At 38.0% G+C, this 14,218-nt stretch overlaps 1 protein-coding gene across 5 annotated transcripts in view; it reads right to left on the reverse strand.

Annotated features, from left to right (window-relative positions):
* Positions 1-14,218, reverse strand: part of ptprz1a (protein tyrosine phosphatase receptor type Z1a) — a 102,143-nt gene that overhangs the window by 56,999 nt on the left and 30,926 nt on the right. For all 5 annotated transcript variants that reach the window (XR_010094354.1, XR_010094355.1, XM_063478996.1 and 2 more), the window contains exons 4-8: positions 12,167-12,318; positions 11,450-11,545; positions 9,865-9,931; positions 9,628-9,785; positions 5,624-5,774 (exon numbers count right to left, since the gene is read on the reverse strand). Coding sequence is in view for 3 of the 5 variants with exons in the window: in XM_063478996.1 (XP_063335066.1) it covers positions 5,624-5,774; positions 9,628-9,785; positions 9,865-9,931; positions 11,450-11,545; positions 12,167-12,318 (624 nt within the window). In the remaining 2 variants the exon portion in view is untranslated. The remainder of the gene's footprint in view (positions 1-5,623; positions 5,775-9,627; positions 9,786-9,864; positions 9,932-11,449; positions 11,546-12,166; positions 12,319-14,218) is intronic.

Below are 14,218 nucleotides of genomic sequence, written 5' to 3' on the forward strand. Positions count from 1 at the left end.
ACTTTTATCGAGTGGAAAAAGGTTAGCGTTCATCCTACAGCTTCACTGTGTTTATGTTATGCTAACATAGCTGTGTCGCTAGCAATCACGTAGCACATCATTATATACCAGCTAGCCCAACTTCAGCAACCCTAAAAAAGTCACTGCTGTTTAGTCTTCTGTCTTCATTTATGTTGGAAGTGACAGCAGAGCTGTACGTTTTAATTTTTTCAGAAATCTCTCAGTCAGAACGTGGTATATCATGTTTAGGTGGAAGCGAGCGAGCTAACTTCCTGCTAACTTCTAACTCTGTTAAATGTAATAAATTCTGTTTTCATAGATGCCTGGATGTTAAACTTAATTGTTACACCTGGTAAAGCAGCAGTGCTGATCATTTTATTAAAGATGAAAGAATTTAGACCGTTTTTAACTCTCAGTGATGCCGCAGTGTTCGTTTGACTTTGGGACCCGAAGCAGACGGAGTTTTGGACCCAGGTTACTCAGCGAGGCTCCTGACTACGGTACCCATAATGCTCCGACAGTCCATCAAGTGGCGCGGCTTCGTAGCTTACCAAAGTCCTACTAAAACATTTTTGACAGATTTTTGAGCGTGTACCACATAAAATCTGTTTGAGGTCAGTAAGCACAACCAGAATTCATACATAAGGTGCACCGGATTATAAGGTGCACTGTCGATTTTTGAGAAAATTAAAGGATTTTAAGTATAGAAAATACGGTATACATTAGAAAAAAATATATCGCGATATATATCGTTACCGCACATGCTTCAAATTATACCGTGATATGGATTTTAGGCCCTATCGCCTAGCCCTAGCGTCCTAACAGCTTACTAAAACTTTAATGTTTTATGTTTTTATTACAACATGCTGAGGTTAGCAGATGTAGTGTGTCATATTAAAAAAATAAAGTGTGTGCTTAGCCAAGCTAGATAGTCAAGTTCTCTAAGGTCTAGGATATTGTAAAATTTGAAGACAATCCTTTAAAAGTAATATAAAGTTTTTACTGTTTTTCACATTTGGTATCACCTTGACACAATTTTCACCAAAATTAAATCACCTTCAGTTGTTACTGATATCTACCATCACACAATATTTAAATATCTTTACAACTGTGGATGCTAGACTGATAAACAGACAGACAAATGGAACTGATTATGGAGAAGATTGTTTTTGTCCTGTAATGTTGCCAAAATATATACAGATGTGTGTGTAACAACTAATAAATTAATTTCTGCTAACTCCAATAAAATATGCTAAAGTGGTGCATATTCCAAAACTAACTGGTGGAGGCAAAAGTCAACGGCAATTCAAAACCAGCTTCTCAAATGTTTTAAGAATATTTTAGAACATTAATTGAAAACAACATCAAATATTTCTCTGGTACCAGAACAAACTCTCCCCAAAGCCAAAGATCAATCCCAGTTATTGAGTAGAAACAACATGCAGTGTTAAAATCAATTGGTACACAAGTCACCCCATTCTCTGTCTGTCACTGACATTTTGTTCAGGTCACTTCAGCTCTATTTTTACATCATGATCATTTGTCTAAAAATCAGCAGAACTTTAGAATAGTTTGCTTCACCATCTTCAATTTACCTAAAACTTTTATGGTCCAAAGTTTTAAGATATATGATAGAATGGAATGATGAAATTTAAGCTTCATATGTCAAATAATTTTGAAAATATATTTTTGGAAAAATGGTCTTTCGACCCACTTTCAGACCCTTTTTTTTTTCTTTCCGCACACTGAAATGTGAGGCAGAGTTTTAAAAGCCTGAAATTCTCACCCTTTCTTATAATCAAAATGAATCAGGATCTGTACTTTGGGACAGATACACACATAGTGTTTGAGTATTTGCTGGTTAAAAATGTAAAAAAAAAAACCTGTCATGTAAAGTCCTATATTTAAACACTCAGTAATAATAAGCTTCACATTGCAAAAGAGAATTGCTTTTGGAATAGTATATAGGGATGTCAACAAATTCATTTTACATTGTGAGCCACATGCAGCCCACTTTGAGCTTAGGTAAGCCAGACAGAAGTGGAAAAGGTACAGGTACTTAATTAGAAGTACAGATACTAGTGTTAAAAATACTCCAGCAAAAGTGTCAACTTCTTTTTTCAAGTAAAAGTGAAAAAGCACTGGCTCTGAAATGTACTCAAATAAGAAAGTAAAAAGTAGGCGAAATTTTAATTCTTTTTTTTTTTAAATTCTAAAAAAGGTACTAAGCTTGAATCGGTAGAAAGTAGAAAATGAGCAGCGAAAAAAGGAAAATTTAAAAAAAAAAAAAGCTCTAGTTTCCTTTCCCAATTGTAGAGTGTGAATTTGCTTCTAAACAGGAAAATGAGTAGGAAAGTGGGATTCAGGAGGTGGAGAACCCTAAAATCTGTTGTAATGGCTCAACGGTGTCTGCTGTTTGTTTACTACAAAATTATGGAATTTAGTTTTTTTACAGTTTCAATTTTTGGGGGGCTTCAAATTCCCTTTTTTCAGTTTCAAACCCCCTTTTTCAGTTTCAGGTCATTTTTTCCCTCCCTTTCAGACTTTTAACCCTGATTTTGCATTGTAGCCATGTATCAAAGGGAAGAGGCAGGACAGAGACTAATGACTGACAGTTCCTGTGTCACATTTGTGTCAGCGTTTTGGTTGAAGATGGCCATCACTCCTTAATGGGATACTACTGGTACCATCCAAAAGGTAAGGAACCATCCAAAAGGTTTCTCTCCATTTCCTCTCCAGCTTACGAGTTATCAGCTTTAAGCTATGTGTTTGAGAATTATACCAAGGAGTCAAGTACTTCTGATTTGATTTCAGCTGATTTCAGCAGTTTTTCACAGGAGCTAAAGTATCCAGGGTCATACAAAGTGAGGAGGTAAAATTATTAACAAGATAATCGACCTCTGTTTGAGTAGCGTTCAGGTAGCTGCTCTGCTCTGTGTTGGTTCAGGGCATTGAAGAAGATAACTGTCATGGTCTGGGTGTGTGGCTGTAAAATTCCACTGAAGGTCTGGACCTCCCTGGTATCCACCCATGGGCAGGGCCTACAGCCTCCCTCACCTGAAGCTGATTGAGGCAATCAGGTTGGAGATTTAAGCTGCTTGCTGACACTGCTTCCTCGCCAGTTCGTCAACTACCCTATGTTGGTAACCAGGCCTCAGGCTTCATGTCTATGAATCTCAAGTGCTCTACTAACCTTGTAATCTCGTGTTCTAGTTACTCCTGGAAACTCCATCACACTGAACCACTCGTCTTGGAAATCTGGTTAACCTGCCTGCTTTCAGAATCATCTCCTTGCCTCACCTGCCTGCCCTCCTGCCCTTACACCACCTCGGGACCTTCACCGCTCAGGACAGCTGCCACACACCACCAAACCCACCTGGACCGCACCACCTCTCCCTCAACGCTTCCATCTCCCACCTGCACAGTAAGACGAAGATTTTCATAGCTTCCACCCTCTCCAGAACTCCTCATTGGCTACCGCTCTAACACTGCTCTCCTCTCTTCCAGTACGTACCTAATCACCAGCCAGCTGCCGTTGCTTTCTTGGACCTGTCCCCTTGCTTATCCCTCTCCCCTGGCCAAGACCCTCACGCCCCATGTGTCAAGCCTTAAGTCAAGTAGTATCGTAAACGTCATTTTTGTGTTAGTTGTTAACCCTTTCCTCAGCCTCTGCTTTGGGTTTTCTGCATGTGGGTTTGATTTTTGGTACTCGGCCTCCGGCCGTTTTGTGACAATAACAGCAGGTGTATTATATTCTTAAAGTCAGTTACAGCACTTTCAGAAAGACATCTACTGTGATGAAGTCTACTCCCCACTGCTGTGTAATCAATATTGTAAACAAATGTTTTTAGGAAATGATCAGACAGGAGAGGGTTTTCAGGAAACGCTGTTAAATGTTCAGTTTCTATGCCGTATGTTAAAACAAGATCTAGAGTGTGATTAAAGTGGTGGGTGGGTTCTTTTACATTTTGAATGAAGCCAATTGAGTCTAATAACAGATCAAATGCCAAGTTGAGGCTGTCATTTTTAGCATCTACATGGATGCTAAAATCACCCACAATAATTATTTTATCTGAATAAGTCCTTTAGGTAAGCTAGAATTGTGATTACGAGTTCAATTACTGTTTACAATTACTGGATTACTGTATATGTAAGATGGAGGTGGCCACTGTGCTGCCACCCATTAACATCATCTACCATTTTGGCAGCTGCTATGTTCATTTTTTGGAGCCACAGGTCCCCATATTTAAGAAAGTTAAATGGTAATTCTAGTAAGCTTGATTGGGAAAACTGAATGCCACACTAAATTCATTTTTAAGCCCTGTTCTTCAGTTGCTGCTTGTTCCAAACTAATCAATACCATGTGAAAAAAGTTTCTATCATGGCTAAAGTGGAGGATTTACGGTTTTTAAGTTTTCAGTAGTTTGACTGCCACATCTCAGCTTCCAACAAGGTCTGTCACCAAAAACAATAAGCAAACCTGTCTGTTTGGATGCTCCAACAACTTTTGTGTTAACTTATTTCAGATAATAATTTTATGAGGACAGGTACATCCAGCCCAAAGATTTACAGGCGTCAACCTCTGTTAGTAGCGCTGCCTCAATTAATGCTTCATGTATATGGAATATGATTTAGTCTAAAAAGTATATCATGATTTCAATTTTAAATAACAAAGTTAAAATTATTTAAAATTCTGCAAATACTAGCTTTATATGTCTTTAGGTTAAAAAAAATCAAACAGTATGTATTCTACACAATCCAGCTGATGCATTTAATCAGAGAAAACATTTGCTTTCAGTAGTGATGTGCGATACCACTGATTTCCTTTCCGATCCGATACCAAGTAAAATTCAGGGTGGCATCGGTGATACTGATACTTTGTACAAAAACTTTTATTTTTTTTTTACTGTATCTTTTATTGTATCTCAAATTATAGCTTCATAATGATTACAGGACGTCAGATTACTTGTTCTTATCACTTAATAATGCAGAATTATCATATAGAAAACTGAAGTTGTGTGCCATTTGAGCATGTTGCCTGGCTGCAGCACTAAAGGACTCCGCGAGAGACGTCTGTCTCGCCCTAGCAGCACCTACCCCTCTCCTCCTCTTCAGTTCGCCTCAACATACGCTCGTCATATTCTGTGATGTGATTTACAGTGAGGTATTTGACGAGGTTAGTGGTCTTGCCACATGTATCGCAAAGCGCGTCTTGGCTGTTTGTGGAGGTAAAATACGTCTGCACATGACTCCATTTACACCCAGCCATTGTTGTGAGTGTGCACGCCAAGGGGCTGCGACACATTTATACAGCCGTATTTTGCACTTGACTATGAAAGGCGGAAGAGGAAGTAGTTCCTTCCAATGTAGACAACCCAAATGATATAGTTGCTTTCCACTATGTTCCTGTTAATGATAAACTACAAATTTACCCTAAATTACTAAAATATCGATATTTTAATATGAGAATCGATTCTAGAACATAAATGACTGGTATCGGAGGAATCGATATTTCAGTATCGATCCGCACATCACTAGTTTTCAGTCAAATACGATTTCATTCAGATGACTAGAGCCCTTGGTATAAATGACTGTCCTAAGAAACAAAACTCTGGATACAAACCCCGTGTGAAGATCTCCTCAGTGCCCGTATAAGAGGAGAACACCAGACCCATAAATTGCTCCTGCTGCTCCCTGTAGTTGTTCTGCAGGTAGTCCATCAGCATCACATATCCAGCCTGCTGCATCGTCATCACCTCACAGAACATTACCAGCTGCAACAGAGGAATCAATACAGTTATAAACAAGAGTTCAGCACTCTGCCATGAATTACACTGGTTACCTAATAATTAGGAGTGATTGTACTGTGGGGTTGTGATTTCAGCAGGTTCTTTTACAGAAAAGACTTTGGGAATAAAATAAACAAAGGAAAAGGTAGCCTAAAAATATTTCTTATTAAACTCCTCAAAATTTTTATGATGGTGAACATCTTTGAAAAAGAATGGGCAACAATAAAAGATTCTTTTAAGCTATTCAAACTTCAAAACTGTATCTGACTACATGCCCAACTAAAGACTCAAAGGTGACCCACTAATCTAATTTCCAACATCATTTTTTTTTTGCACTTTACTACATCAGCTTTGCATCACTCACAGTTCCAAATAATCATTTTTTTTTTTTAAATATTATTAGCTGTCAGCATGGGGCTTCTGCACAGAGATGTCTTCAGCAATTGAAATGCTCAAAAGGGTTGAGATCAAATGACTGACTTGGCCATTCAACAATATTCCAATTCTTTGCTTTAATAAACTCCTGTGTTGCTTAGGCTGTATGTTTTGGGTCATTGTCCATTTGTATTATGAAACCCAATCAATTTGACTGCATTTAGCTGGATGTGAGCAGACAGTATGTCTCTGAAAACCTCCGAATTCATTCAGCTGCTTCTGTCCTGTGTCAGACACTAGTGTCCCAGTGCCTTCGGCAGCCATGCACGGCCAAGCCATCATATTGCCTGGATATGCTTTGGATTGTGAGCTGTTCCATGCCCTCTCCATACTCTTTTCTTGCCATCATTCTGGTAGAGGTTGATCTTGGTTTCATCTGTACAAAGAGTTTTTTCCAGAACTGTGCTTTTTAGATGTGTTTTAGTAAAATCCAATCTAGCCTTAAAGTTTATGAGTGGCTTGCACCTTCCAGTGAACCCTCTGTATTTACTTTCAAGCACTCTTCTCTTTATGGTAGACTTGGATATTGATATGCCTCCTGGAGAGTGTTGTTCACTTGGTTGGCTGTTGTGAAGGGGTTTCTCGTCACCATGGAAATGATTCTGCGATCACCCACCACTGTTGTCTTCCATGGACATCCAGGTCTTTTTGCGTTGCTGAGTCACCAGTTCACCAGAGTGAAACCTATCTAGTGGTAGCTGTGTTTGAAGTGAATGAGTCAAGTTGAAAACGACATCTGGTCCTCAGCAGGGATCATGGTGGAATGTTTTTGTTGAAAACCTTTTGTGTGCATCTACATGTTTGTGCAGGTACATGCAATTATGTGGGTCTAATGTGCTTCATCAAGTCTGAATAGCTCAGAAACCTTCTGTAAGCCAATAATTGTTTGAAGCAAAGACTGCTTCTGTATGGGTTTCAGTCATGCTCTGTCTGTCTCTCCCTTTCTCTCTCTCTAGCCCCTCTCTGTTGTGAAACCTAAATATCTCTTTAAGGGGCTGCTTACGAACATAGTAATAATTGTTTTGTTTTTTTATTCTATCGATTCTTCTATCGAGTCACAGTTTTCAGTGAGTGTCCATCCCATCTGCCCCCTTCCCCATGTAGTTGGTAGTGTTTATGACACCAACTTCAGTTTATTGTTTAATGTGGTGATTTGTCCAGTGTGATGCAAACTGTGTGTGTTTTACACTGTTGGAATTACAGCTTTTAGAACACAAAACACAAAACAATACTGTCTGTTCAAGCAATAAACTTATTTCCACTATGATCTGCCAATAAACTGTTTCCCAGTCTTTTAATTTTATTTATTAGGTTAATGGATGGTAATCTTTAATGTTTAAATGTAAATAGCCAGCAGGACTCCAAGCTCATTCTGTGTGGAAACAGAGTTACATGAACCACAAAACACCTACAGTGGCTTGCAAAAGTATTCGGCCCCCTTGAACTTTCCCACATTTTGTCACATTGCAGCCACAAACATGAATCAATTTTATTGGAATTCCACGTGAAAGACCAATACAAAGTGGTGTACACGTGAGAAGTGGAACGAAAATCATACATGATTCCAAACATTTTTCACAAATAAATAACTGCAAAGTGGGGTGTGCGTAATTATTCAGCCCCCTTTGGTCTGAGTGCAGTCAGTTGCCCATAGACATTGCCTGATGAGTGCTAATGACTAAATAGAGTGCACCTGTGTGTAATCTAATGTCAGTACAAATACAGCTGCTCTGTGATGGCCTCAGAGGTTGTCTAAGAGAATATTGGGAGCAACAACACCATGAAGTCCAAAGAACACACCAGACAGGTCAGGGATAAAGTTATTGAGAAATTTAAAGCAGGCTTAGGCTACAAAAAGATTTCCCAAGCCTTGAACATCCCACGGAGCACTGTTCAAGCGATCATTCAGAAATGGAAGGAGTATGGCACAACTGTAAACCTACCAAGACACGGCCGTCCACCTAAACTCACAGGCCGAACAAGGAGAGCGCTGATCAGAAATGCAGGCAAGAGGCCCATGGTGACTCTGGATGAGCTGCAGAGATCTACAGCTCAGGTGGGGGAATCTGTCCATAGGACAACTATTAGTCGTGCACTGCACAAAGTTGGCCTTTATGGAAGAGTGGCAAGAAGAAAGCCATTGTTAACAGAAAACCATAAGAAGTCCCGTTTGCAGTTTGCCACAAGCCATGTGGGGGACACAGCAAACATGTGGAAGAAGGTGCTCTGGTCAGATGAGACCAAAATGGAACTTTTTGGCCAAAATGCAAAACGCTATGTGTGGCGGAAAAACTAAGACTGCACATCACTCTGAACAAACCATCCCCACTGTCAAATATGGTGGTGGCAGCATCATGCTCTGGGGGTGCTTCTCTTCAGCAGGGACAGGGAAGCTGGTCAGAGTTGATGGGAAGATGGATGGAGCCAAATACAGGGCAATCTTGGAAGAAAACCTCTTGGAGTCTGCAAAAGACTTGAGACTGGGGCGGAGGTTCACCTTCCAGCAGGACAACGACCCTAAACATAAAGCCAGGGCAACAATGGAATGGTTTAAAACAAAACATATCCATGTGTTAGAATGGCCCAGTCAAAGTCCAGATCTAAATCCAATCGGGAATCTGTGGCAAGATCTGAAAACTGCTGTTCACAAACGCTGTCCATCTAATCTGACTGAGCTGGAGCTGTTTAGCAAAGAAGAATGGGCAAAGATTTCAGTCTGTAGATGTGCAAAGCTGGTAGAGACATACCCTAAAAGACTGGCAGCTGTAACTGCAGCAAAAGGTGTTTCTACAAAGTATTGACTCAGGGGGCTGAATAATTATGCACACCCCACTTTTCAGTTATTTATTTGTAAAAAATGTTTGGAATCATGTATGATTTTCATTCCACTTCTCACGTGTACACCACTTTGTATTGGTCTTTCACGTGGAATTCCAATAAAATTGATTCATGTTTGTGGCTGTAATGTGGCAAAATGTGGGAAAGTTCAAGGGGGCCGAATACTTTTGCAAGCCACTGTATTTTTAGAGTGAGCATGCACAGACCCTGAAGGTGAAAGCCTGGCCTAATAGAAACTTCAGATAACTTCCGTCATGATACCCATTATCTCCAACTGGGCTTTTAGGTTTTGTCGAGCCACTTAAGGCAAAAAGACTCCTCTATTATACTGAGAAAGTTATGTTTACAATATGTTTAAATTCTACTGTATGTTTACAGTAAAAGCTAGCGTCATATTTTATTGCCTAAAGTGATGCAATCATTTAGAAATTAATATAAAGAAGGTTACCATTTAAAACAAGAATATAAAAATAATAAACAACATGCAGGATTTGAAGCAGATGTCAAAATAGAAAGTGAAAATGTATACGTTTTAATTTAAATGTACTGGAACTGGATTTGTCACCTGGTCATCGGAGATGGCTACTGTGTTCTTGAAGATGATCCACTCAACAATCTCGCTGCAAGGTGGCGTAGTCAGAGAGCCATTATAGATAAAGTATTTTTCAGTGGAGTTTGGCAGAAGACCTTGCAGAGTGAAGGGTGAAACCCTGGCACTCTTTCCTGGACAGTAAACAAGACAGCTTAAAAACACACAACACAAGAAAAGGTAAGAGAAAACACAAAAAACCACCTGCTGTACCATATCTGCTCACACTGTTGATGCCTTCTATTATAGCAGCGTAGTTCATGTTGTCTTCAGTGCTTATCTGTGAAAAGGAAAACATAATTACTTCAGATAAATCACACATATACATACAGGTTCCAAATGAATATCTTAAAATAGCTTTTCTAACAAATATAACAACACTAATTAACATTGAAAAAAACAAAAAACAGAAAATAAACAGGACAGCCAGTAAACTGTAAAACTATAAGTTCCTATGGACTGAAACTTTGTAAGTTAACAAAGTAATAAAATATGAAGAAATAAATTAAACAACGTACAACCCTTTCCTCTCAAAATTATAAACATCACATCATGTCATGGATTTTATGTTTTAAACATAACATGAAATCAGATATAGGTTCTGCTAAAGATATGTATGATCTTGCACTGTTAGGAAAATATTTCAAAGTGCTCCATTTATTATTTTACCATAAAGTTAAGAAAAACAAAAGGAACACAAAGGGAATATTAAACAAGACTGTAGGACATATTCAAAACCAGAACTTTCATGGTTACACTGCTTTCACTATTTCCAACAAAGCGTTGACATTTTTTGAATTTTGAGGGAAAAAAAAGACAACGATGAGAAGAAGATTATTTATGACCCAGTTACTGCCAAAGTTGCTGGCAAGAAACAAAACTGGTAGTTAACTGGTAGTTTTTATGCCCAAGCTTTAGCTGGAAAGACACACAGATATTCCCTGCTGTTTCACATGAGGCATTCTTCTTAGATTTGTTCCAACCTGACCTTTCACAGTTCTAACATGCCAACATGGCCAGAGGCAACATGACTGAACAAAGCAGACTGCATGTTAAGAAAAAGTATTTACTATGCTCAGTATGAACCCTGACACTGAACATAAGCACACAGACAAGAACACAGCAATGATCATAAACCAACAATAAAAATAAACCTTCAGTCTAATGATTGAACATTACTATTCAATTCAATGTTATTTATATAGTGGCAAATCACAACAACAATTTCCTCAAAGCATTTTATATTGTAAGGTAAAGACCCTACAATAATACAAAGAATCAAACGACCCTCTGTGAGCAAAGCAAAGAAAACCCCAGCGGTCATATGACCCCCTATGAACAAGTGCTTTGGTGGAAGTGAGAAGGAAAAACTTCTCAACACAACTTTTAACAGTAAGAAACCTACAGCAGATCCAGGCTCAGGATGATCATCTGCTGTGACTGGATGGGGTTAGGGTAGGAAGACAGGACAAAGCCACGATACTACATACACTGGCAGTATCACTTTGAACATCTGTTTACCTGTTTTGAATTAAAAAGCCCCCAATTAGCTCTTTTCAACAGAGGAGTAGCGGCTCCATGCTAAGCTCCTCAATGATTGCAGTAACTTATTCAAGCTTAACTTTTATTTTATTTTAATTATTTTAATACCTCTCTTCTTCTATTGTCACGCATGCATGGAATAGCTTTTTGAATTTCAATGCTTTACTCTTTAAGCACACAAGTCATACAAACCTGTAAACCTGTTATCAGCACATAACAATATGCCTTGTAGTGAACACATGCACACACCACAAACCTCAAATAGAACAGCGAGTGCTGTGATTCTGCCTCCAGCCTTGATGCTTCCATCCAAAGAATCAAATCGAAGTGGGTCATAACAGTATATTTGCATCTAAAGGAGTAAACAGAAAAAAATAAACACCAACAAGTTGAGTCTATCAGTCCAGTTAGATTGTTTAATTCAGACACTGAATTTCTTTTTGTAAAGGTCTTTTTTAAAAATATTAAATGATTTTGTTTTAAATTAGGATGATATTTTATTGTTGCTTTATAAGAATTTTGGTTATAATATTATATAATATTATAACATTATTTTTTTATCATATTTAAGTAAATGCCTTGAGATGCATCATCTCAAGTAGTAAACAAAACAATACAAGAAATAATATAAAACTAAATTAAGTAGAGCAAATAAAATGAAAATAAAATTATAAAAATGGAACAAAGGTTGCAGAGGTAAAACAAAAAATAGTAAATAATACTAATTAATCTATCATTAAATAAAGACAGAACAAAACTGTGATGAAAACACAATAATAAAGACCGCTGCAATTAATGATATTTAGATTGATCTTAGAGTTTAACATAGCTGAATGCTTAATTTCTGGACAGAGCTGAATTTATAGATATAGTTTAAATTCTCCTGATCATAACAGATGAATTTGAGTCTGTAAGTAATATTTAACATTTAGGTCATTACCAAGCTCAACACTAGTCACATAAGCTGACTCACCTCTAGAGGGTATTTGACACCATTTAGACTATGTTCTGAGCCCTCTGAAGAAGCATTGCAGCACCCCCAGTGGAAAGTGATGCACCCCACCTTGACCTTTGACCTGAGACCTGCTCCACTGACATAAAAGTCACCATCCACATTGACGGTCACTAACAGAAAAGAGATGTGAGAAAAAATGGCACGTGTGAGACTGCATTTTCTTTATTTTATAATGCTATTAAAAAGCTACATTGAGACTAATGTATAAAGAGAGATGCCATTTGTACAACAGCTAGCGTGACCCAAACTGGGTCAGGCAAAAGCATACTAGTAAATCTACAACAGAATAGCGCTGTGCGATATGACCAAAATCTCATATCCCGATATAAGACATTTATCGTCCCGACAACGATATATATGACAAAAATTTTACATTTTCTGTAAATTCTGTGAATCTCGGGCAGCTCGACTTGTGTGAAGTGTTTTCAGGTGGGCGTCGTGCACTTGGAGTTGAGTGTTTTGACCAATGCGTGACACTGTACATTTTTAGACACAAGTTGTAACGGACGGAATTTTCTTTGTGATTATTTATTACACGGGGAAAAGCCTGTTCTAACGTTTGAGTCTAAGGTTTATTTTTCAGCACCTGACAGCTTTTTTTTGCTTCTCATCCATAAACTCTCTCCATACTCTTTCACATGATTCTTGTGTAGGTGGTAGAAGAGGTTTGCCGTGTTTGAGTCTGAGGTGGGGACCGGTTTCATGCATAATTTGCATAGTACAGTTTTCTGGTCCGTGTCAGACTTTTCATAACCAAACCATGTCAATGGTACAGAGGGAGCCCCTCGTTTAGAAATAAGGTCCTCAATTTGTTTTGACTGGTCCTTCTGCTTGTCATCATTTCAGTTTATTTTGAAAAAGCTCAACAGGATCTTCAGCTTCATTGTGAAAGATTCATGTGGAAAAGAAACAAGCCAAAGGTGGAGCCACACAATGGGTTTACCATCATTGTTGCTAACGACAACGTGTAAAAACAGTTGCGTAGTGTGGTCATTTTAAATATAAGAGAAAGAGAGAACTTTAAGAAATTATTATAGCCACTACAGTGACCATCAAAACGCTGAAAAAATATTCCCTTAAATTGTTTATTTTGCGACACCACGAAACAAACGATAGCGTAATACGAAACCGATATATATCGTTATATCGAACAGCCCTACAACAGAATGGCAAAAAGAAAAGAAACAAGATGTTTTAGTGGCAATGACTGTAGATCTGCTTCAAGTTTTTGATATCCCAGATTTTTCAATTTTATTCTTCGCCGACTGCATTGAAGACTCAACCACAACACAGTGAAAATGTCCTGAAAACAATGGATTAGAAACATACAGAATATCAAAAGATGATCTTCTCTATTTAATACTCTAGCAGCACCTGCACTCTACCATAAAACAGACCTGAATAAAAGTCGCCTTTTCTTTAACTTGCTAAAAAGATATGCTCAAGAATCGAAACTTACTTTGAATGGATCACAAAAGTGGTCATGTTTTCATCTTCCGTTGTATACAATGTGTTGCCACGGTCATGTAATTATGGTTTTGTTGTGACAATACCTTATTTACTGTGAACTGATGATATTAAGCCTGTTTTAAGTCACTGATTATTGAACACATGAAGGAAAGTCCCTTTGATATGTTTTGGTCACTGTAACTCTGATCGCTCTTTGTTTGCCTCCCTTTGTGTGCCATTTAATCCATGTGAGTTTAAGCCTGTTATGTTTTATTGTCTTGTCAAAAATCTAATTTCCCCGTCAAGGTAAGGAAAATATTAGCTCAACCTGTTGCTAATTCATTCTTGTTGACTTGTACAAGTATATATTTTTTTGGGGGTTTTTTTTTTTAATTAGAATGCCTGTCCTAATTTTTTAAAAAAGGAAACACAAATATATTGGGAATCTGCCAAACTTGCTTACAATTATTAAATAAGTTATTATTAGGCAAGTTAACTGAATTCACATTTTTATATCTAAATTTCAGCTTGTGGACTTAAGAAGTCAGAAATGAATCATGT

The sequence above is a fragment of the Pelmatolapia mariae genome, linkage group LG7 (assembly GCF_036321145.2).
Source record: "Pelmatolapia mariae isolate MD_Pm_ZW linkage group LG7, Pm_UMD_F_2, whole genome shotgun sequence".
Taxonomy (NCBI): Eukaryota; Metazoa; Chordata; class Actinopteri; order Cichliformes; family Cichlidae; genus Pelmatolapia; species Pelmatolapia mariae.